Below are 24,529 nucleotides of genomic sequence, written 5' to 3'. Positions count from 1 at the left end.
TCCAATTTCTTCTTCCACTAAGGAACATGTTTTTCCAACTCATGCAAAAAGCCACAGATGCCAAACCCTTAAGCCACAGCATATTATCTCCTGTACCACAGAAAAAAATTCTGCCAAATGGCATCTCCAGAATGGAGTTCAGGGAGCACAAAAAAGAAGAATAGACAATAATATGATTGTTCCATCACCAAAATTAATTGCAAGTCACTGTCTGCTGATAAAGAAACTATAGTCCACCATCTGCAAGTTTGGAGATGGCAGTCTCCAAAGATATGGAAAACACGACTGGGAAGGTGAAGACTGTTAGCCTTGCCGTTCACTTTTACAAAATTTCTCAAAAATATTTTTAAACTGGATGCTTTTAACAGTACGGTAGACTAGCAACTACCTACAAAATTAAAGCTAGATGTAATAAACAGAAGCCATATGCTCCAGGCATTGCATGGACAATTAAAATATCATCAGAAGTCTATCAAATAACCTCCTACAGGAAGAACAGAATCATCAGAACCTAAGTTTTTCCTCAATGAAAGAGGCTGCGATGAATTCTTACAGAAAATACTGAGGAAGTACACAGTTCCCCATGGTAAATAATTACAATTCTACCATTAAGTGCAAGTTTGTTTTAAAAATATATACCTCATGTTACCATTCTTCATCCTGGTGCTGATGCAGAACAAGTCACTCTGGCTGTTACCTCTCGGCCTGCTCCTGAGCCCACGCACAGACCAGCAGAGCCTTGGCGGCACAGAGCACCACAACATCCACGAGGTGTGATTCCCAGCCCCATCCTCCACCACCACGCCAGAGCAGTCACTTCATACACTCAGAAGCTGAACCCATCAGGTACATTTTTATGCCAATGTTTGTATCCTGGTAAAGGTCACTGGCTTTAAAAGCAAAAGCACGTAAGCTCATCCCATCAACCAGCATCGGACACCCTTGCATCTTCACCCTCATCAGGTGAAGGAATTTTAAGAGGTACAGTTTGAAAACCTGGAAGCACTTCCAACCAGAGGTTTTTTGGTTGCTATGAAGTCCCGGTTTGTCACGGATAAAGCAGGATGCTTGCCGTGTCAGCCATGGGAACACAGACACTCATGCAGTGCTCTGCCAGCAGCCTTGTGAACCACCTCTCCACGCAGTGCATCACCGCGGAACAGACAAGTTCTCCGTGCCAAGTTCCTTCTCCTAAGGCTAGCCAACAAAACCGCGTCTGGCGGTGTGCACTACATGCCGTTCTTCCACATAACCAGAAAAATATGTCCTTGACCCCCACCTGCAAGCACGAGCACGAATCAATTCCTCCAACAGACCTTCTCCTGAAAGCCTTCTCCTCTACACCCAGGGTTTCCAGCCCTCTCGGGTAGACACTCCAGTCCTGATGAAGGAAGCACCTCTAATTTCCATTAAAGTCTGAGTTGACTATTGTTCTTCCCAAACCCAATCTCCTCCAACAATGAAGCAGGTGCATTAATTCTACAACAATGATGTGGTATTTTGTCCCAAACTGATTTTAAAAAAATGCCTTAAGACCTGACCAGGTGTATTTTTTCCATTCAAACAGTCAATCAGTCAAACAGCACAGACTGAATTATAATTTTAGAAAAATATACACAATGAATAACCTAACTCAGGGCAGGTACAGAAGTACAATGAAGGTAAAGCATTTATTTTAAAAAAACGAAAAATATTCTATTGGATAACCGGGAACAGCAATGCCATCCATTCCCTGCCAGGCAAAGGTCTGCTGGCCCTGTGGAAGAAGCCACGCTGTTCACTCCTGGAACACGTCCCAGCTGCAGCCAGCCCTGGCCAGGCTACCAAGGAGCTTCACAGGCTAGCAAGGACTTTTTAAATTTTTTTTTTTTAATATGTCACAATCTATTGACCACATATGTATGTAATGGATAATAGAGAAAATTGTGTTATAAATACACTTTAAAAAGCAGACTAAGAGAATTAAATGCAATATGGTTCTCATCACGCCCCTAGGATCAACTACCAAAGTGGACATCACATTCGAAGAGAAATCCCAGATCAAGCCAGCTGCAACTACACGGGTAGACTGTACTGCTTTTGCAGACTCCACCAGCCTTCATTCCTGTTTCTTTGTATAATAGCTACAAAGCTTTTCAGCTGATCTAACACTACAGTATTCTCAGTTTCACTATAACTGCACATTGTCAACGCCCCCATATATCCCTGTATTTCCTCCCCATCTTCATTTATTTCATTGGGTTACTTCAGGAATCCTTGGATGGTTTCCTTAGTATTTCTTTGTACAACACCTTGCACAGCTAGACCCAAATTTTAAATATTACCACTATATAATAGAACAGGATTTTTGGTTTTAAGGAATAAGAAGTTAAGATTTTAAAACCAAAGTGTTCTTCTCTCTTCAAACAGAAATAAGTCAGAAAAAGTGCTGCAATTCCAGCATGTTCAACTTGACAGAGATGTAGCTGAGACTTAGAACAATGTAACTTTTAATAAAATAGACCAGATTCTCTTAATTTTCCATAAAAATCAGTTCCTTCTATTTTTTTTTCCTTTTTCTTTTTTTAAAATACATATTCATACTCAAATATACTTTAGAGCAATGATTTTCAACTGGTCATCTGTGGATCCTTGGAGTACCCAGGCATTATTTTCCAAGGATCCAAAAGCATTGACCACAACGGTGGAGATTCACCAAGAACCTGACTTTTTAAGAGACATTTGCCTCTCCTGCAGAAAACATGTAGGATTCCACAAACTGGAAACTACTGACCTAAATCAGTTGCATATATTCTATATATATGCGCATATCCATATATTCTACTTACTTATCGGAGGGTGCTGAACATGTCTCAGGCCCTTGCAGATCTCTCAAAATATCTGAACTGGAGCTGAAGGGGAAAAAAGAAAAAAAAAAACAGATGTAGATTATTTTAGCAACACCTACAGCAAAGTAGGGCTCTACTTAGCAAAGTAGGATCTGTAGATGAGACAGACCCCTCCACACCGCACTGGCAACGAGAAGGAACCTCAACCAACGAGAAATAATTTCAACCAACAGCACAGTCCAGAAAGTTCTGGTTCTGCATCACATAATTTTCAGAGTTATTACTAGGTCTCATTTTCATTATTTAACATACAAGACAATTGTCTCTGTTCACGTCTGCTTGTTGGTAACTACAATACCCCTATATTCTCAGACACCAGACAATTCCTCTGGAGAGGATTTGCAAGATACTTCGGTAGGTAAAGTACTACATTTCAAAGAGCAAAGGTGCTTTCAACCTCAAAACTCAAGGCTTAGGTGTAAGATTATATTTTTACCATAACAGAAAAAAAATAATCAACGTCAAAGAAAAAACCTTGAAATTGTTAGTGACAAAAATCCAAACTGCCGAGATTGTCAACACATGCAGCTAAAAGCAAGAGAAACGTGCTGTGCCAGCCACCACAGTAGCTCATCGCATGAACAGAGGTGGCTCATTTTGAGCTCCTTGAAGCAAGTGTTCCTTGTCAAACCCACCTTCCGAAGAAAAGGCACGATCTAGAAAAGAGACGAGAGCATACACTACACAGGGTCATAGCAATCTTCAGCTGCTATCTGCCCCTGAAGTAAAATGTTTTGGCTCTGTGGTTTGACCACACATCCTGAAAAGAATACAATTGACCATTGAAAGACACATTTCATAAAGGTCTTTATTTCTTAATTAAAATAATTAAGCTTTAATGGATGCTTTTCTTAGACAAAGGAAAAAAAAGCATCTCAGTGCCTTGGATACTATGAATTGAGGTGAATGAGGATTGTATCAAGCTAGACATGTCACAACTTTTTTCTTAACATGCTTGAAAAGTTTATTTAGTTTTTCACCTTCACACATAATTTTACATTCTAACAGGACAAGGAATTTCCGCCCCCCCCCGCCCCGTAAGTCATTTATCTTATGACTTATCACTTAATTTATATACTTACAATACAGAACACATCAGGTTAAGCTCAGTACCAGTGTTGGACAGGTGAGAAGCTTTAGTGTAAAGGATTTAAGATGGTAACTCTAAATAAATAAATAAATAAATAAACAAACAAGAAGAATAACCCTACATCATGAGTTTTATGGTAATAAGCTTAACTCTACCAACCTGGCTAACAAGGGAATCAAGCAACGCCTCTCAGTGCTCAGCAAGCTGTTGCAGTAATGAGAGCCCAAAATGTCATCCCAGGCTGCTTTTGTAAGATCAAGCACATAAATCCATAAAGTCTTTACGGTTAATTTGTTTCTTTTAAACACTTAGGCCTATATAAAATTTAAATGTATTTTTACAACTCTTCTTAGTAGCGAAGAGTTACATAGTGCTCGCTGGACTAGAGTCTCAGCGCCTCCCGCAAAGCTGAAGAAGGGCCGCCTTCCCTCCCGCCCCCGCTGCGGAAGTCCGGGGTTCGCATCCGCTCCTCAAGGAGCCCGTCTAACGGATCTCCTCGAGGCACCGACGTGACACAGTTGCTTACCAGGCGTGCCCTAAACAACGACGGAGCAGAATTCTGCATGCTACGTTTGCGTGTCTTTTACAGTAGCCGCAGAGGCTACTAAAATCAGGACATTATTAAATTCAACTATCAACATTGGAAGAATCCGTGCGTGTGTAGATCTATGCACACATGTACATACACACATATTTCATTTACTACAGGTATGAGCTCAGTGGTGTCAGTCAGGCCTCTTCACATGCTCCAAGTTAAAAAAAACCTACAGAGATGTTTTCAGCCTGTATTTTAAATACAAAGAAATTTTTGTCAGATTTCAATAAAATCTGAATTAAGTGAACACAATACTCTGTTTCATTACTGATAAATAACCTCTACTGCATGTTCAGGCTCCGCGTTACAGACTACAGCAAAGTTCTCAAGTGTACGCCACATTGCATGGTTGCAGAAATCAACTAACAAGTTCGAAAATGTTGTTTTCTGGAAATTATCTTTCAAAAAGACGCCTGGCAGCTCAAACAGTCTTACTGCAGAAATTACATAACAAGCTATGTCATACAAACTGTCGGAAGATTTTAGTGTAAACCATGGGACAGCAGTTGGATACCAGTTCTTTTGGATTTACTTTAAAGGTTTTACAACAAAATTAATCCGCTGTTTGTTATAATACAGGAGACATAAACTGTAAAAATACATCCCCAAAGTCATAACTTTATACACAGATATCGGCGCATTTATATGTTTGTTCAAATCACACGTTACGGAAAACAGCCCAAAAATACTCATTCTCACTGGGCAGGTTCCAGCACAGCAAAGCAGAGCCCTGATAATACAGACAATTGCTGAAGTTTACAGATGGTATTTCTGCCCCTAAAAAAGTTTTAACAAACAACACGTCTCATACTAGAGAGGTCGCCTTTGTACAGAAGACCCACGCAGCGATTTTACGGGCACTTTTCAAAGGTGGAGCCACGCTGGCAGCCCCCGGGGCGCAGAGGCTGAAAGCGGCGCTGGCCGCTGGGCCAGGACGCCGCAGCACGCCTCCCAGCGCGGCACCACGGCGGCTGCCCGCTGCTACCCCTTCCGTGCCGCTTCTGCTGCATGAAAAGCACTTTGAGCCAATACACAGCAGACGACGCTCCTCACCAAGAACTACAGGCGGCTGCCTCGGCGCTCACTCTGCCGGAGTGTTACACAGCAAAACGAACGAACCCTTTGTACACAACTTCCCTACCCCAGCGGCAGGACAGGAGCCAACATCTTAGCTCACAGCCTAGTTCACAGATTTTCGAGAACAGGAATCAGAAGTTAACCAAAGCACTTAATATTCATAACATACTGCATCATTAAGACAGAAGATGATAATTTAAAGATGGGTTCTCCGTGCTCAGGGCTTCGCGCCGGTGCCTCTCAGCAGCCTGGCTCTTGCCCAGGGACACCCGCCAGCGTGTCCTCGCAGCCGGAGCTCAGAGCATCGTTTCCGCCGTCTGAACACACCTGAACTCGAGCTGGGATCCGGCCTCAGAGATCTCCACACCCTCAGTGTAACGCACTAGAGAACACCAGCTCCTAGGACATGCGGGGAGACTGGGAATCACACGCAAACATAATTATTTATTTTATTTTTTAGCTTTTCTTAATAAATTAATAAGAGGCACACAACATTTATAAGGTGGTAGGATTTTTTTCATCCATTACCATTTTGTCTCCTCCTATTGCCTGTTTCCCCCCTCTGAAGGGAGATTCATCAGATGTTATTGTGACGATAACTATAAAACCACCAGCAGGATTTCATGGGAGAAAAGCACCACCAGACTATGCTAAAGAAACCTTTAACACATGCTTATTTAGTCATAAAGATAAAAAGGAAAAAAGATACCAAAAATATACATAAAGCACTGGTGCCATATAGAGAAAACGATTCTGAAACGAAATGGATTTAGAAGTTTTGTGTGCAATTTTAGAAGCTCTCCAATGATTCCTCAGGAACTTTCATGAACTGCTGAATAAATCTGTCAAATTACAAACATTACCCAACAGAGCAGTTTTAATATGGAAATAAAGTCGCCTGAAATTAAAAGCAGTGACTGCGTTTATAGGGAAAAGTGTTTTATCCCTGCACCGATTATCAGCACCACTGCTTACAATAAGCGGAAGAGGAGCAGGCACAGCCCGAACCCCAGCCCCACGGGCGAGCGCTCGGGGCAGGCAAGCAAGACCTGGGATACAGTCAACAGAAGGAAGAGGCTCACTCTATTTTCCCAATTGCTCCTCAAAGGACGAGCTAAACAGAGCTACATCTTGGTAACGCAGCTGTCTGCTGGCTCTGCTACGACCACCGGCGCTCCTCGGTTACCAAGCGCGTCTCTCCCCATAGCCTGGGCTCAGGCAGCCGTTTACATTTCTGACTTCAGCACCACATCTAATACGAAATGTTCAAATGAAAAACATAGTAACACACGCTGGAAAAACAGCGGTGGATGGGGAAAGTTTTGAAGTCCAGCATTTTTTTTTACTCTCCAAATTGTAAGTCTGTCAAAAACTCATTTTCGTTACACAAACTGGATGTCCAAGGAATGAGTTATTATCATACTTCTAAATCCTACCCCGATGTTCCAGTTACATTTAAATTAAAAAAAAAAAAAGATGGGGGAGGACAAGGGGCTATTTCTGTGCTTTTAGTCCCCTAAAATAGGAAAAGGACAGGTTTGATGCCTGAACATGATGTACTTCCTTGCCTTGAAAAATGCTGCGTTATTATCATTTATCACCAACTGTGTTTGTCACAAGCAAAACAATAAAAGTGAAAAAATTTGGCTAACACTCAAAACAATAACGCAAGTTCATAATTGGCATGTGTAATTCACAGTCTATGCCTACCAAATTATTTTAAAACCGAGCACAAAATGTACTAGAGCACGTTGCCACCTTAGCCTCTAGGTGTAGATGAGAACAGGCTCTCAGCTCAAGAGTAATCAGAGCCCCCCCGCGACCCTCATCAACTCTTACGCTGTAATTGCATTGAGAGACCGAGGGTTTATGTACGTAACTGTACAAAACCAAGCTGCAGGGCTGTGAACTTTCCAGCTGTAGCTAAAAAGCCCTTTGTTTCAGAATTTCTTCAAATAATCCATTGTTCCAAGCCAGTCACTCAATGAAATAAATAGTTCTCTGCATCTAGTCTCTCTTAAACATCAATTTCTTTTACAAAGACTGAGCAATTGCTTGATTTTGACTTGAAATAATTATATACCTTTTTTCCACATGCAGGGGAAAAAAAATTGTTTGCAAATTAAAAAAAACTCCTTAAATATGCCACAGTTGAAAAACAATTCTCAAAAAATATTTTCAATTTTTTCAAAGAAATTTTGACCACCAACTGAATTCATATTTTAAAATAATTCCTTTTTTTTCCCCCTGAAGAAAACTCCTAAGCTCCTCTTATCATTGAATGAATTCACTTAAGCCAAAGAAAATGAACTAAATAAAAAAGAAACAGCTACATCTTTATGTATGTTGCTTCCATAAGTTTTAGCCTAGGGGACTGAAAGAGATCACAGAATTTAGAATAGTTTTGTTCATTTCTTCAGTATTTTCTGCTTTTTCAATACCCCATAAATATCTATCTACACTGGGGCCAGACAAAGCAAAACACATCTTCAGATTTTATTCTGACTCCAATCAAATCCAAGACAATTTCCCACATGAGGTCTTCTGTCCTTTTCTTTAATAAAGGTCATTATTCTGTCCTAAGATTTTACGTATCAGTTCCAGATGAGTAAAGTTTTATTGCAAAACCATGAAAGTTCTGAAACTTAACTGCTCAAGATGCAACAGGCTGACAGACAAGGCAACAGGGTGTGAAGAGGTTTCGTTTCCTGGACTTATTCATGTCTGCAGGTTGAGAAAAGTGCAGCCCCAGTGACTCGAGCACTTCCCCAACTCTGCCTCACTTTTCTGCAGGATTAATTTCTTCTGGGCACTTATAGATAATCAAGCAAGAGTAAACTATTCCTGTCTTGACCATCATTTGGATTTTACTCCCCACTCCCCTCAGCTGTTTTTTTTTTTTAAAGATAAACACACTACCTTAAAATAGCAAGAAAAAAGCTGCCATAAGTGTGAATAACATGTCTCGTTCTAAAAATGAAAGGAGCCAACGTCTCTTTGAATGTTTATTTGGAGGCTGATTAAGTTCCTTCTTGGCTTCACAGTGAACAGCCAGTGCCCTTTCATCAGTCCATCTTGCTGTGCATTATGTACTTAGCTCTGGCGCATGCATTGTGCATTTTTTTCCCCAATGCTGGCATGAGAAATGAGCTACAGGCTGTCTCATTTGACCAATGTCATTTCAAGGTGAATGCCCAGTCACAAGGAGTGAGGGAAGATGGTTTTCTCCACCTTGCAATCCTGCTTGCACTTCGACCTGCCTGTGACAAATAGTGTGAGCTTGCTGCTGGAGTAGCCCAAGTCCTGTGTAACATCCAAGAGTAACTGCTGACCAAAGTCCTCCCTGGCTTCCCAGTACCTCCTCTTCAAACCACACACCCCTGGCACCACTGAGCATGGCTCCATCTTCCTGTCTTTGGAGGACAGCAGGTTTGCCAGCCTTGGACCTTCCCGAGAACCCTCCATGGAGGGCTCTTGTCTATACTAAACCTTACACAGGTTCCACTGTTTCATTGTTTTTCTTGACTCTTTCCAGGCTTTTTCCCCTCTGCAGCTCGAGAGCATGCCTGTGAGGCTCTGCCTTTAGGAAAGGAAAAGATCTGCTGGATCTATCTTTGCTTTCCTTAGGAGTCTGACAACAGTTAGGACATCTAGGCTAAAGCACTAGAGAGCACTGGTGTACTATCACTTCTGTTTTCAGGGCTCAAAGATGTCCAAACCCCATGGCTGTGGACTAGGCACTTACGTCTTTCTGGATACATGCCATATATAATCACTTTCACCCCATACACATCTGAGGTCATCAGCCATTAATGTTTGAAATGACTTCTCCGGGACTCTCTCCACCACACCTCACAGTTCATAGCAGAGAAGTATCATCATCCTTCCACAACGAACCCATATTTGAGGCCAAATATCAAAGATAAAATGCTCCTATCTAACACTGTAATACACATAATCTCTGAGCCAAAGTAGTTCAAAATGTATTAAGTTAAAAATGTACTAAAGAACTGAAAAAGGCAGTTATTCCACCAATCAACACGTTTTCATATACTTCTCCTCATGTGACAGCGATGGCCAGCCGAGCGATCAGGACAATACCTTCTTTAGAAGCAACTGCCAGGGAAGAGCTTACACAGCTTTTTCAGCCTTTTCGTCCTGTCAACGGTCTCTTTGACAAGCTGACATCTACTGAGAGGTTTTCAGGGGATTGCTGCCGTCCAGCGAACTCCAGACTAACTGAAGCACAGCTCTCTATTTCTACCTCCTCTTCAGCTGATGAACTAAAGCCCAAATTCTGCAAAGCACATAAATCCAAGATTAAGTGACCAGATAAATCAAGATCTTAGATCCTGATCAATAGCTCCTAAACTTAATGCCAAAGCGCGCTACCTATTGCAAATCAGGCCCCTTGCTTGGGCACAAATCCCACCTGGCAGCTGCTGCAGCCGCTCCGTGTATTCCAATGGCAGAGATTTATGCAACTCGCGGATATAGCACTTTTCCACCAGGATTTCAAAACTGTCACTGTGTTTCAGTGTTCACCTTAATATCTCAGATGAGGCCAACAATATATTTTGTCCACTGTTCCGACTTTTCCACTCTAGTCATCAAGAGCTGACATTTTCTTCTAACATGAAATCTTAAAGATAAACAGTTTTTTAAAAAAATGAATATTATCCCCATCATATAAAATACCTTTAATAGAATATTTCTTCTACATAGTTCATTAACTGGCTTATGATTGTCCCACCTAGTTTCTCATTTCCCTATTGTTTATGTAGTTGCATAGAATTTGGCTTCAGTCCCAGAAAGTAAAGGAACGCAATGGGACTATTTATATGGAGCACTAAAGTTCTAGGAAAGCTTTATGTATGACTTCATAGCTTTGAAAAATTATCCTTTAAAAGTCATGGCTTTGTCTCAGTGATTATCTGTTATGCACATTTTCCTCTCTTGGTAAGACCATCAATTTATGAGAAGACCCAACATGTTTGGGTCAATGCTATAATCTCCATGCACAGCCTGTATCTTTTTTCCAGCAGGTGTAAAACTTTCATTTTCTCAGTTAAAGTATCAACTCTTGAATAATGTCAGTACATCAGTGATACTTGTATAATGTATGACTTTCTAATATTGACCAACTGCTCCATTAGCAAATGTTGATACGAGATTGACAAAAGGCAGAAGGTCTTATGAAGGAGAAAACATAAGAATCATTAATTTACTTGCAGCATGTTTTTACAGAGCAAACGTTGCAACTCTCTGGCTTCAAGACTGTTTTGTTATATTCTATGTGCTGCTCAAAACCCTAATTTTCTTGTAATCCATCATAACCTCCATTTAGAAGTACTTTCTTCATAAAAACACAGCATACAGATTTGGACTTCAAAATATATTTCAAGTTTTGACATTTCAATGTGAAAAACATTTACCCTTGACAAAGGATATCCTCTTATTATCCAAAATAAAATGCAAGCCTCAGAAAATAATTACTTAGTACAATAGCACAATGCTACTTAAACTCTCAAAATCTAAATCATTCTTTTTTGATTTGTGCTATATTTATTTCACTATACTTAACCCCATGGTAACCAGAGGGTGACAAAATACATCACTTTATTTCATCCAGCTTGTATGACTACACCTACTTTTTACAGTCCCTGAAAATCTTGCCATAATTTAGGTCCATTTTGATTATACCAGAAGCACGTAAGCAGCGTACTGGGAGTATGAGCCGCAGCTCAAGATACAGAACTCTGCAGTTCTATACAGTATCTCTTCCCAAAGCTCATCTGCAGACATGGCAGAACCCCACATGTGCCAAAGGGCCAGAGACCTGGGTATTGCCCTGGCACATCAGGCCTGCTGGTTTTCCAGAGTACCTGTCAGGAAGAAACAGTAAAGACAAAAAGCACATTTAATTCTTTTTCATAAGCGTTCCCCCACATCAGTTTTTGGACAGAGGTGATCCCTGTAGCCTTTGTCTGTTTCCCAGAAAACACAGAAAAATGCACCGTAGTGTTCTTCAGAAAGGTACAGTTTGGCAGGAAGAACACTGTGGTCAAACGAGAGGAACCTTCCAGGCATCACGAGGCGTCATGTGCCACTTTAGCTAAGCTTTCACTATATTATTATTGCTGTTCTCACCTCTTTTTGAGCAAAGTATAACAACAGGGGTTTGGATGTAAAGGATGAGAATCGACAGTGTGTGATGAGCCCAACTGCCAAGCAGTTGAGTTTAATACACAGTATAACGGGGGGAACAAAAAACCCAAAAAAACCCCCACCACTTAGTTGAACTTCTTGACTAGTGCAGTAGCTAGCATTTAAGATTAAGCAAACTGCCCTATATTTAAATAAAAATATTAAAAAAAACAAAACACACCACACATACAAACCAGGGGATATGCACAAAGTAGGAAAGCAAAGAGTAAATCCCAGAGAGATTCTGAAAAAACAGTTCTGTGCAGACTCTAGTAATTCTGCTCCTGTTGCACAGGAGCTGAATTTAAGAGTAAACCACAGGGAGCTCTTAAGCATGTTTTTTTTAAAAGAAGGTCCAAATATCTGTGATGCATACCCATGGTCTGTGCAACTGCGAGATTCTGTGTTTGATTCAATAAGTCTATGGAAATATTTCATTTGGCGAGAGTGAATGCATAAAAAGCAGGAATAACCAACTCCGCCTTGAGCCAGACATAACACAAACAAATGCGCACCTTCCAACAAAATCTGCCAGCTTGGTTCATGAAAGCACATTCAGATCATTAGTAGCTGCCACATGCTAATATCCTTCAGCAAACTTTCTTACAGTCTGTTAGACATACTTTCATCCAGACTAAGTTTATATACACAATCCTGCAGACAAAAAGGTAAAGAATAAAAGTTTAACTTTGATGCCAAAGGCCGTGGGGAGAATCACTCACACACCAAATTGGCAGTGAAACAGAGATTTAATGATAACCTGGATGAACTAATACAAGCCCTTTCTATCTCCCAAGAACTCACCCTGTAAGATCAAAATTCCAAATTTTCCAAGGTCCGTAATGCCAAAAGGCTAATTTCCAATCAAAAAAACAAATTAAGTAAAATAGGGAAGAACAGGAACATCTCACTTAAATCCTGTGTGAAGAGCCAAGCATTTATTTTGTGGAACTAAAATAGCAATCAGAGCTCTAGGGCAACTGCAACAGCAGGCACAGCGAGGACGAAGCAGCTCCATCGATCACCTGTGCACCTGTCAAACGTGACTGCTCCTACAAATCTGCAAGAGGCAGCCTTGCATCAGCCCCAGGGGAGATCTTCTGCCTGGGCTCCTGCCCGCCACCGCTGCACAAACCAAACGCCAGGTTCCTGCTGCCGCGCGCTTCCCCAGAACTGCCTGTCGGCAGCAGAGCAGCCATGGCCCAAGCCGCAAACCGGAAAGCTGAGGCTTCAGGCACATAAAACTAGTCTCTGGACATGACGCCACAGGGCCAGTTTCCCCCCTTCCAATCGAGCGCTGAAGAGCTGTTTCCCCTGGCCCATTTCATCTTTCAGTGCAGATCCTGAATGGAGCAGCTTCAAGAAGACTGTCAAAACCCAGAACAGCGCAAGCCTGCAAGAGCCTTTTAGGAGGTACGTCTCCCCCTCTAATTTAGGGCTTGGTCCATTTCTAAAAGGGCTTCAGTGCTCAAAATCAGGGAGGCTCTGTCTGCAAAGCACAAGGCAACACTGCTAAGCCAGGCACCTGTGCGCTGGCAAGGGCAGACTTCAAAGCTACTGACCAGCGCTGTCCACTGGTAGAGCCCTTACAACTCACGGGTCAGCACGCTGCTTCACACAAAGCCAGTCCTGAAGCCCTTAATTCTTCTTCACTCTTCATTCTTCTAACATTTAAGAGGAGAGGCTGAGAGAACTGGGACTGCTGAGCCTTCAGAAGAGAAGGCTCAAGGGAATATTATCAATGTGTAGCAATACCTGATGGGAGGGAGTGAAGACAACAGTCTGTTCTCAGTAGCATCCAGTGACAGAACAAGAGACAACAGGCACAAACTGAAACACAGGAAATTCCCTCAAAACATAAGAAAAAGCCTTTGTACTGGGGGGACGTCAAACACTGAAGCAGCTTGCCCAGAGAGAGTATGGAGTCTCCATCCCTGAAGATACTGAAACCCAACTGGACACGGTCCTGAGCAGCCTGCTCCAGCTGGCCCTGCTCTGCGCAGGGCTGGACGAGGCGATCTCCGGAGGGTTTCCCAGTCTCTGTGACTCCATGTCCTACCAAGATCTGTGGATTCTGCTCTGAAGACCACAGACCTGAAAATAAGGTACTCAAATATTGGGTATTACAATGTGCAAGTCTCTTCATGAGTCTGGGCACTGGACCCTATTTTAAAAATAAAGAAATTACCAAGATAACAGTTACCTGTATCACAGAGAAGGAAAAACTATCATCATTTGCTTGACATCCTAAGAAACTTAGATAAAACTAGTGCACCAGTAATCTTAATATGCTCACTACACATTGAACAGCAAATACAATGATATGCTTAGATTATCAATTTTGCAATAAGAAATCAGGCAGAAAGACACATACAGCAAAGAGGGGAAAGGTGACCAGGAGGGTAGAGCCTTTATTGGTGTATATAACACAAATTTGCAGCCAAACAAAAATGTAATGTTTTGAAACAGCAACAAAGATCCTTTCTGCCTCCACACAAGTGATCTGCCCAGAGAGCCTATTGCTGTTTACAGACAAATAATTACTGTATGCTCCCATTTAGTTCAAGTAAATGGAAACAGGCAGCAAAACCTAATCATATAAAACCAAAGACATTTAACATCTGATGCTCTCTAATCCCTCGAGCTGATCTTCTCTTCCCTATGTCTTCCTTTCATTCACTGTTCAATATTTACTTCTGTGAAAGGCAACATCTTTAATGCCCATGCTGACTTTTAAAACCTCTTTGTGAACCAAAATTAATTTAGAAAAATGTATTAAATTTTTCAATGACTGAACTGTTCTTTCAATAAACAATGATGAAACCAAGCACTATATTATTCTTAATATTTGCAGAACAAGGAGGAAGAGGCACATAATATCGGTGTAATGGGTGGGAAATTAAGAAATGTTACTCCCAGCTCAGCTGTTGATCTGCTGCCTGGCCTTCAGCTACTTCCTCTGATTATCTCTGACTTCTAAACATAGGAAGCCTTTTTCTTCCTAGTAAAGCAGACCTGCAAAGGGTGCCTTCTCCTTTCATTTCTGTTACCAACAAGATAGCAAGATTATTATCAAGATTAGCTCTCTTGCTTTTTGACACATATCAAAATCCAATTATTCCATAGTTGTTTTCAATGACTTTTTCACCTTTCCTCCAGAAACCGGGGCCACAGCAATCAGTATTGCAATAGGATATTTATCTAAGTATTCATCGTCGTCATCTTTGGCAATTGATCAGTAGTAGATAGCAAATTACGATCCACGAAGTAAGTATCTTAAACGGATACAGACACTACCTTCAAAAACCAGATAGATCTCATCAGCACAATAACAGCTGAGTCTACTTCTGATAAAATTATCATTGAACTATCAAAAGCATAAAATCTTACATTATTTATAAAGCCTTCCTTGATCCTTCATTTTCTGAAACCCAGTAAGGCAATTTCAGGAAGCAAAACTAAGTGCATGAAGAAAGAAAAGCTCAGTGGCATTCTACCACCGACTGCAAATAATGAGTCATTTAAACTCTATTTCTTACAGCAATACTCAGCTAAAGACCTATTAAAAGACCTAGGCTGTATCAATTTTTGGACCTCTCAAATAAAACATCAAACAGAAGGGAAGATGATGCAGTGGAAGAGAGACACCAAACATTCTCCTAGTTCCAGATGTTGCACTCACTGTTTCCATATCAAAAGGAACATTTACGCTATCACCCCTCTATCAAGTCATTACAAAACTATTAGGTGAATTCTAAATGTATTTCAGCTCCATCTCTCAGGCAACTGAAGAGCCAGAAACAGGGAGGAGAATGAATCTGTAACCACAGCTTAGGAACCCAACCTATGAAGTAGGATGTATATATGACTCAAGGTTACTAGCAAAGTTTTTCCATGTTTGGTCTAATCTGGTACAAACCAGGGAGAACAGATACTTCTTCACTAACCTGCTTGTTGATCCAGAGGACAGTGATAATGCAGGAGAGACTGATCTCTGGCCTTCCTCCAGGGAATGAGATTCACTTCTTTCGCCATCAGGGGTTTCTGTTTTGAGTGTCTGGGCTTTTCCAAGGATGACAGCTGTGTGATGTTCTTCCCTATGTTCTACCAAGAAAGGCAGAGATTAGGAAGAATGACAGAGAAAAATATCATTGTTTAAATTTTTGCTGCTTAGAGACAGATTTTAAGGAAATCAAAGTTTTGAAAATATTTAAATACCAACACCTCGTTCCCATTTATTTGCTTCCCAAAACTCTCACGATTTCAAATGTTTAATTTCTTTTCCTGCATAGTAAAAAACACACCAACAAACCCACCCTCTAAGAACCAGAGACTGAAACAGGAACCTTTCTTGTTATGAGTTTCAAACACAAACAAGGAGAGAAATAAAGAGTAAGGACATTTGTCACATGTCATAAGATGAAACTTCATTTCAGAAATTAGCAAACGCTTAATGAGACAGTGCTGCTCCTTGCTACCAATTCACTTGATCTGCTGCATGACACAGCTTGATAGCTTTAAAGTTTTACAGATCAAGTTAATAGGCTTGTTTTCAATAAGAGAAGCATTACGATTTATTTCCTTATGCATTTAAGAAAGACAATGTCAATCTAGGTAATTGACTTTTCCATCATTGTAATAGGAAAAAAAAATCACTTCTAGACAATACATATCAGACACAAATTATAAAACCATTTCATTATTTTCTAGAGATAAAAACATTTGACACAAAAGATGGACAGTTCTCTGAAAAGATACCTTCTACCTCTCTAAAGAGAAAGCAAATATACACTAGAAAGCATGGCACGTAAAGATAAACTACTCCTATGCCATATACCCACAAATATTTTCAAATCAGTTATTTAACTAGGAAGTTGCACGGGACTTTAGAACCATACTGAGACTCATCTCATTAATAATCCTAATTTTGGCTACTCACAGAAGTGTTCTGTCCACCCTCACAAACCAAGCTATATTCTGGCCCAAACCACTTTGACTTTTCTACCCCTCCAGAAATGATTTTGACAGAAATGGCCAAACATAACTAATTAGAGTGTGGAAGAGCTATACAACCTTTGAATTTGGCTACAGTTTGCCCTTTCCCTTCTGCTAAACTGTATAATTAAATATCAGCAGCAAGTTTTTGCTGATAACAACCGGCAGATGACAGTGAGTCAGTTGTCCAACTGAGGAAGCGTAACTCTGAAATTAACGGCTTACAAAGAGCGAAGGCCCTATGCAATAACACAACCCAGAAGAGGCGTATCAAAGATTTATCAAATTCTTATAGTGCTTCCCCTTGGGCAAGCAAAAACCTATGTTTAAAAGTTATAAAACATAAAGATTGGAAATTTAACACTTTAAACTTAAAGATGCAAAACAAGACAATGTACATCAGGAAGGGATGATTAAAACATCACCAAAACCAGAGTGAGATTTTCAGCAAGGTTTGTTACATCAACCAGTACTACAGTAAAGGGCAACAGGACATATGAAAGTTTTTAAAAAACACAAAAAACCCCCCACACAACATATGTTTTAATTCTGTACAATTCCACTACTTCCATGGGAATCTGAATGAAATGAGTAAGGAGAGCATACAAAGCCTTTGCTCTTCTCAGCAGTTACGCTCTCAAATGGCAAGTCAGACCACTGCTGGTTTTCTTCCTTTCACGTATCATAATTTCCAGTTTAATAAAAATGTAATTGTTGTTAGTAAGGAACACTGAGGAAACAGGCTTTAGGGATTTGTTCCTTCACCCATACCTCTTTGTTTTTTTTTTTAAATGGTTTACAAACAGTCAAGCAGGTGCATATGCTTGGCATGAAACTAGAAACTGAAATTTCAAAGACTACTGAATGCTCAGTGCACAAAAAGCATAATGAATATTTTGTAGGTTTGTCAGAACCAGATGAGGTGGTATTGTGTACTTAAGTCAACACGATACAGGTTGATACACCTGATAAAAGTTATTTTCTACCTGAGCACTCTTTTGGAAAAACTATACAGCTTTACTTCAGCTTCTCAAAGTCTGCAGTTCAATGCACAAAGAAAAAGCTTACACAGAAGGTAGAAACCCAGTAATGCACAGCAGCTGATCTCTCCACAGAGCATAGCCAGAAATTAATATTTCGAAGTCTGTGATCCCATTATCTAATAACCTATTGCTTCTGTCTCTGCTACAGAAAAGGAACATCGCTGTAAATTGTGACAAACGAGATAAAGTTTATTCTTGAGATTCCTTAATTTTTACCCTTCCCATGGAAAGGATTATGCATTGCATCAAGGTCTGCATGAAATGATAATGATAAAATTCATACTATTATATTGGTATTTTCATTAATTTTTATTCTTGAGAGCTCTGCTAGAGGAGACAGCCCAGGAGACAGCCAAAGATTAATTCCGTTCAACTGAGGAAGAGCAGAGATTTGTGAGAGCTGATGCAAACTAAACTGATAATATTTTCCCAAGGATACAGGCAACAGCACATCCAATTCTGGTCAATGGAATTCTCTCCAAAATTCAGTATCTTGAATAGATTGTAACTTCACAAGTTATATTAAGTTGAGGAATGCTCTTCTAAATCACACATTCAAAGACATATGTACACTGCCAAACCAACCAGTAACATAAAACAAACGAGACTGAACAAGCCTATGGGGAACAAGTTAAAAGCACACATGGGTATTCTTTGCTGTTGTGGATAGGGAGGATGACAAACATATGCTGGATGTTGTTCCTAACTCATAAAGAACTGAGTAACTGCAGTTGTGCATTCCCACTTTTCACTGTGTTGAAGTATATAAACACAAAACAAGCAAGTTAAAAAAAGAGAGGGAACATACTGTATAAACAGTCTAAAAGAAGCCAAACTATTTTACTGCTTCAACCTCAGGACAAATAAATAATGCATTCCAATCCACGCAAACGACTTTGCAGTTCTCAATTACCAACTCCCAATCATATTAATGATACAGAAAAGCAGAGACCCAGCGAGCAATACCCATGATCACCTTCATTTCAAAGATGCAGAGTGTCACATGCCTACTCAGCAACTCCAGTAGATTTGGATTGGAACCTAAGATCCCATTTCAACCAGCTAATTAAAATATGCACCTAAATAAAGCACGTCTGTACACAACCCTACTAAAAATCAAACAAATCATATATTTATTATGGGTTGTGCTTATGTATCACACTAAAAATCAATGGCAGTCAGTCTTTTTAGGATCTGTTTGATTTTTCTGCTTTTTTTGGGGGAGGAAAGAACATTTCTTTGGGAAAGCCCCTAATTATTAGTGTGGATCGAAGAGGGAGACTATAAGAAACAACATTACTAACCTGTGGCCACTGGCAATTCTTCGACAGTGACTTCTTCTTTGTTTTGAGCACTTCCTGTTTTCCTCTTACCACTTTTCTTCCACCGTTTATTTACTTGATCCACCAAAAATTTAAACTCGCTTCTGTGTTTGTTTCCTGAAATGTAACCATGCATTACTGGTCATTGCCACAGGACTCTTAAGGTACGCCAGAAAAAGTAAAAAGGATGTGAAGAGACATAAACACAAAATAATGAATTAAAAACATTTTTGTTACAGACAATGAAAACCAACTCATCACTGCGATACGTTCCATATTCTATTAATGATCCAAATCTGGGTCTAGGCTTTTATAGAGTTACCCAGTAATCAAGAACACTTGCACAGATGAAAATTTAATTTTTGCACGGAACAACTGTGTTTGTTTCTTCTTTACAGTATCTGTCTTTTTTCCTAAACTTGCTAAGTATTGCAATTACCACTGTGACAACATTTAATACTGTAGTTATGGCACCAAGCCTGTCAGAGTTCAAGGAGCATCTGGATGATGCTCTTAGTCGTATGGTTTACCTAGTTCTAGGTAGTCCTGCCAGGAGCACTCTGCTAGAGAGAAAGAGTAAAATCTCACGACTACTCTGCAAGTTGCTTTAAAGTTGCTTTGGGTTTTACTCCCGTTTCTGCAGTAAAGCAATGTCAAAAGACTTTGTGCCATGCTGATTATACTGTTTTGATTCAGATCCTCTAAATCACAGTTAATTGCTCTTTGGCATACTCTCTGCGCCTTCAGTCACTTCGTATGTTTTAAGCAATCCTCTGGTATTCAGTCAAAGCAATGTTGTTTTTAATCTAGATACTTCGAATTCTTTACTCAGAGGCTGGGAAAATACCTGGTCTCCTCAGACAGACGATGCAGATTACCTAACCCTCGCTGGGCACGGAGGGAACGCACCGGCTGCTACTGAAACAGCGTATTCGACCACAGCTGCCCACAGCTAGCACAGCATGAAAGCCTATCAGTCCATACGCACAGCTTTATATTGATACGTTACAGTGAATTCAAATATGAATTTCCTTTATTTGGAAGGACTTTCAACAAAAAAGTCACTCTGAGAAACAGATTTGTCCTTTTGAAATCAATAAAGTATTTCAGCTAAAACCTTCAGCCAAATTTTTAGCCTACAGAAAAAGCATTCAAAGTGTTTCCCATGTCAGAGGCAGGAAGGCCTGATGTACATCCAAAATGTGCCATTACAAACAGTTGCTTCGCCCCAAAGACGCGAAAGTGAAGCACACACAACCCCTCTTCTGGGCTCCGTGCTGCCTCTCCCAATGGCGTCTGGACAACCAGCTCGTGGAGGCTTCAGAGGTCCAACATGCAATAAAAGGCCAGCTCCCAGACAGAGTATTTTCCGACCCGTCCTCGCAGGGAGCAGGACGCGGCGTGGCAACTGGGGACCACCACGTGCCCTCCTCCACCGGCAGCAGAAGGCCAGCAGCGCACACATGCCGTCTGCAAGGGAAGTTTCCCGGCAGTCGCAATATAGCGATGGACTACCTAAAGCAGCTCCCAAGACAAGAGTACACCTTGTCTTACACACGCCACCGCGCACACGCAGAACTGAATGCGGTTTAAAGTCTCCGCTCTGCAAAGGCCGCACACACGCTGCCCAAGTTACACTTGCAGGGAAGATTAAGATAAACCCCAGCAGAGAGTGTGGGCACCAAAGGAACAGGAATCCGCAGGACAGACGAGAGCCGAGGGCTAGCGATGGGCACACTGGGCCACCCGCCGCCCAGCCTGCTGGCGCCGCAGACCTGGCCCGGCCCGCCACACACAGCCCGCCCCGCCCGGGCGGCCCCGCGCGCTCGGGGTGCACGCGCAAGCTCCATGCACAGCGCCGACAGCAACGTCTTGGGACGGCAAAGCAAATGCCCTGGTGAATCGGTGTACTTGGAAATCAACTTCGAGCCCAGTTGAAGCAAAGGACTCCCTCATAACTTCTTTGTTTTATTTGTTTGCTTTTGTCTTCTTTTTTCAAATCAGCCTCTGAACCACCTTTTCCTCCGCGGGGCAGGGAGAGGCCAGAGCAAGCCTGCCCTGCCCTGCAGCCGCAGCACGGGCACTCCCCGCGTTCCCAACCCACGCCTCCCCGTCACCCCGCGCTCCTCCGCGGGCACCAGCGGTTCTCCATCTTCTTCCCTGCCTGCTCCCCACAATCCCCCATCCCTCCCAGCCCTGGCTCGACGGCGGGGTCTGGCTTCCCCTGCGAACAGCCCTGACCTCCTCCTCGACCACGACGCATCTTCTGACAGCACCGCTCGGCCTCCGCATCCTGCTCGGCACAGCCAGGGCCCCGGCACCGGCCCAGGCCACGTGCGGCGGTGGAGATGCGTGGTCCAGTGCCTCGAGGAGCGGACACCCCTTGCCGAGCGCTGGTGGGGTACGGCAGGTTTAAATAACCACTGCACTAACCCCGACCTACGTCCTGCTGCGGTGACAGGACGGGTGGAGGCCAAGATAAAATCCTATCAAGTTCTGCCCCGCAGAAGGAAACAGATTTAAAACCGGCTGTCCCTCTCCTCGCGTAGCTGAAAACACCACATAAGGTCAACAACTCCTTTAATGAAAAGAAAGTTCTTGTCCCAGATGCTTGTGTTTGAGCCGCTGCACATTCATTACGTAATTCCTTTAGCACTTCGGTTTTTCCAGTATTACTATTTTTTGTTGTTTTGTTTCATGGTGTAACTACAAAGCTTTTCAAGTAAAAAAGAAATGTCCTGGCAAAGCAAGGCACTAGTCACACACACTGTAAATCACCACTGCGCTGAAACAACACACTATGCACATTTCACAAAACTACAGGCATTTCAATAGTAAAACAACCACAGATGTAACTACAAATATTTAAAACACAAAACATGGATCAGTAAGCCTCTGAATAATACTGCAAATTAAAAAATATATAAAAATAAAGAGCAGCAGAATAAAATTTTTTTGAACAAATGTATTTCTTTTCATGTAGATTTTTTTAACTCTTTAAATAGAGGCGTGACCATGAAAAAAGCAGAACGAGTGACACCAGGCTGCGGGTGTCACCAAGCTCCCCAGGAGCAGACAGAGGCTGCTGCAGGGAACAGCGTCTGTAACTGCACCTTCCAGGCACGGACTCAAGCAGAGCTTCCAGCTAGCGTATAAACCATCCTGAGCTTCACCAAGCCAAAATATTAATTGGTATTTCAAAAACATTTCACACACAAAAAAGGCAAAAAAAATACCAACAGTGCAATTAGCAGTTTGCTAAGAGGTCAGAAAATTGTAAAGAAGATAAGAAGGAAAAAAAGGGTTTTATCACAGCTGTTTTGTCTTGCTTTTTAACAAGGCTGTTACACAGCTCCGCTGTGTTGTGTGTTTCATATGAAGATACAGAACAAAAAGTATATGGCTGAGTTTTTTTAATTCAAAACTTATGCCAGAGTTAATTAATTCATCTGTGAATTAGGGACCTAGAGTGCAAATGTTGTAAACTCGAAGAAAAAAACCAAACTCTTCATTGTATAATAAAGCTTTTTAAAGTCCATCTGTGCTACAGTGGAAAAAAAGGCATTTAATAAACATTGTTTTAATCTCTAACTGTCCTCTAATTTTAATATACAATTCTTTTTTCATGCTTATTTCTCCCTTTTGCTTTTATAAGTAATTTGCTGACACTAGTTAAGATTTACCTCTTTGGTCATATTTTTTATTAATTTTAAAACCACATGTTCCCATTAAAATATTTTTCTACCTTCTCTTTTTTTCCCCCTCTCTTTTTTTTTTGTTTTTAGACTTTTAAATGTTCAATAAAAAAAATATATTCTCAGGAACAGAAACAAAAAGCAAGGGAAAAATTTGCTAAAGATTTAGGCCCTTATTTAGCCTTCACAGAAACCCAACTAAAATCAACAAGGCTAAATCTAGATGCATTATGGAATAATTTATGTGCCTGAAGCAACACAAGGAAACACAGGAAATATGACCATATTGCAGATTTAAATACACCCTTAAGTTTAATCAGAACAAGTTGTCCCTTCATTGCCTTGCTCCTCTGTGGCTGAAAGCAGAGCAATTTAATGTTCATTGAATATTGTTTTAGCATTACATGGCTAACTACCATGGTTGAGTGTGCAAGCAGAGCGCAGGTGAAGCGAAGTGAGTGGGAAACAACAGAAAAGAATGTGAATATAAAACACCACTAGGGACCCAAGTACAACATAATGCTTTGTGCACACAAACACACAAAGAGTCAGGAAGTAATCTGTAAAAATCAGTTGACATTAGCCATTTCTGTACTAAATTAATACAACAGGGTGCAAGTCCTCAATCTTTAACTGTCACAAGAACGTGTGCTTCTAAACTAACCATAAAGATGATTAGATGGTTCCACAAAGAAAGAAAACACTGTTCTCAGGTTTAAGCACACAGTAAGGAGAAACACAGTTTAAAATACTGTCCTTTCCCAGGGTCAGGTTAAGCAGGAATGAGTTCTCTGCTGGGGAAAAAACAAACACCAAACAACCGCCCTGCAAAATCCACCACAAAATTGTAGCGTTGAACTATAGCTCTCCCTATGATATTTTTCTTATTTGTTATCTCTTCTCTTCTTTCCCTCAAATAGTTATTCCAGTTACACTTCCCAAAACAAATGTTCTTATTCTGTCAGGGCAGAAGCAGGTTTAATAACCGACACAGGCACTGGTCTCTTGTACAAACAATGGGGACCCAGTATAAAAAAATTAAACAGGAACAACAAAACCAGGAAAAAAGTCACCCAGTTTGCACTGAATCCCAGTTGCCTGCACAGGATGGAGGGGCAGAGGTCAATCAAATGAGCAGAGTACGTCTTTTTAAAAGATCGCTTCAAAAAACAGGGCTGGACAGGAGGGGAAAGTCTAAAAGGATGCAGGGAGGAGACAGGAACCTGCGATGCTTGTGGAGGGGGATACGAAGGAAGGGAGCGAATATGAGGAGCGCTGTGAAGCCCTGGATGATTTGAGAACCACAGTATACAAATAAAACATGGAAAAAGCATTTTTGTTTCAGTTAAAACATACTTTTTAGCAGGAAGGGCCACTGACAACTACAGAAGTGTGAAAAACACACCATTGAGGAAACATGCAGCCCTAAAGTATTTTAGAGATGCCATAATAAATATAAACTACTAGTGGCTTGTCATTTAATGTCACTCTGCATTAGACAGCAAACCTAGAAAAATAAGGTATAGAAAGAGTAAACATATACAAACCTATCTGCTACAGGATGAGCTGGAAGGCTTGGGAAGACCAGCCACCACCCAGAAAACAGGTGCATTTTTA

The 24,529-nt window shown here is 41.1% G+C and overlaps 1 protein-coding gene across 1 annotated transcript in view; it reads right to left on the bottom strand.

Moving 5' to 3' along the window:
• RAD18 (RAD18 E3 ubiquitin protein ligase) overlaps window positions 1-24,529 on the bottom strand; it is a gene marked incomplete at its 3' end in the record, with an annotated part of 59,069 nt that overhangs the window by 9,933 nt on the left and 24,607 nt on the right. Inside the window, exons 10-12 of the mRNA XM_082004785.1 lie at window positions 19,200-19,334; window positions 15,805-15,961; window positions 2,829-2,891 (exon numbers count right to left, since the gene is read on the bottom strand). Coding sequence (XP_081860911.1) covers window positions 2,829-2,891; window positions 15,805-15,961; window positions 19,200-19,334 — 355 coding nt within the window. The remainder of the gene's footprint in view (window positions 1-2,828; window positions 2,892-15,804; window positions 15,962-19,199; window positions 19,335-24,529) is intronic.

The sequence above is a fragment of the Phaethon aethereus genome (assembly GCF_964289735.1).
Source record: "Phaethon aethereus genome assembly, chromosome: 11".
NCBI lineage: Eukaryota > Metazoa > Chordata > Aves > Phaethontiformes > Phaethontidae > Phaethon > Phaethon aethereus.
This window is presented reverse-complemented; position numbering and strand designations above follow the sequence as displayed.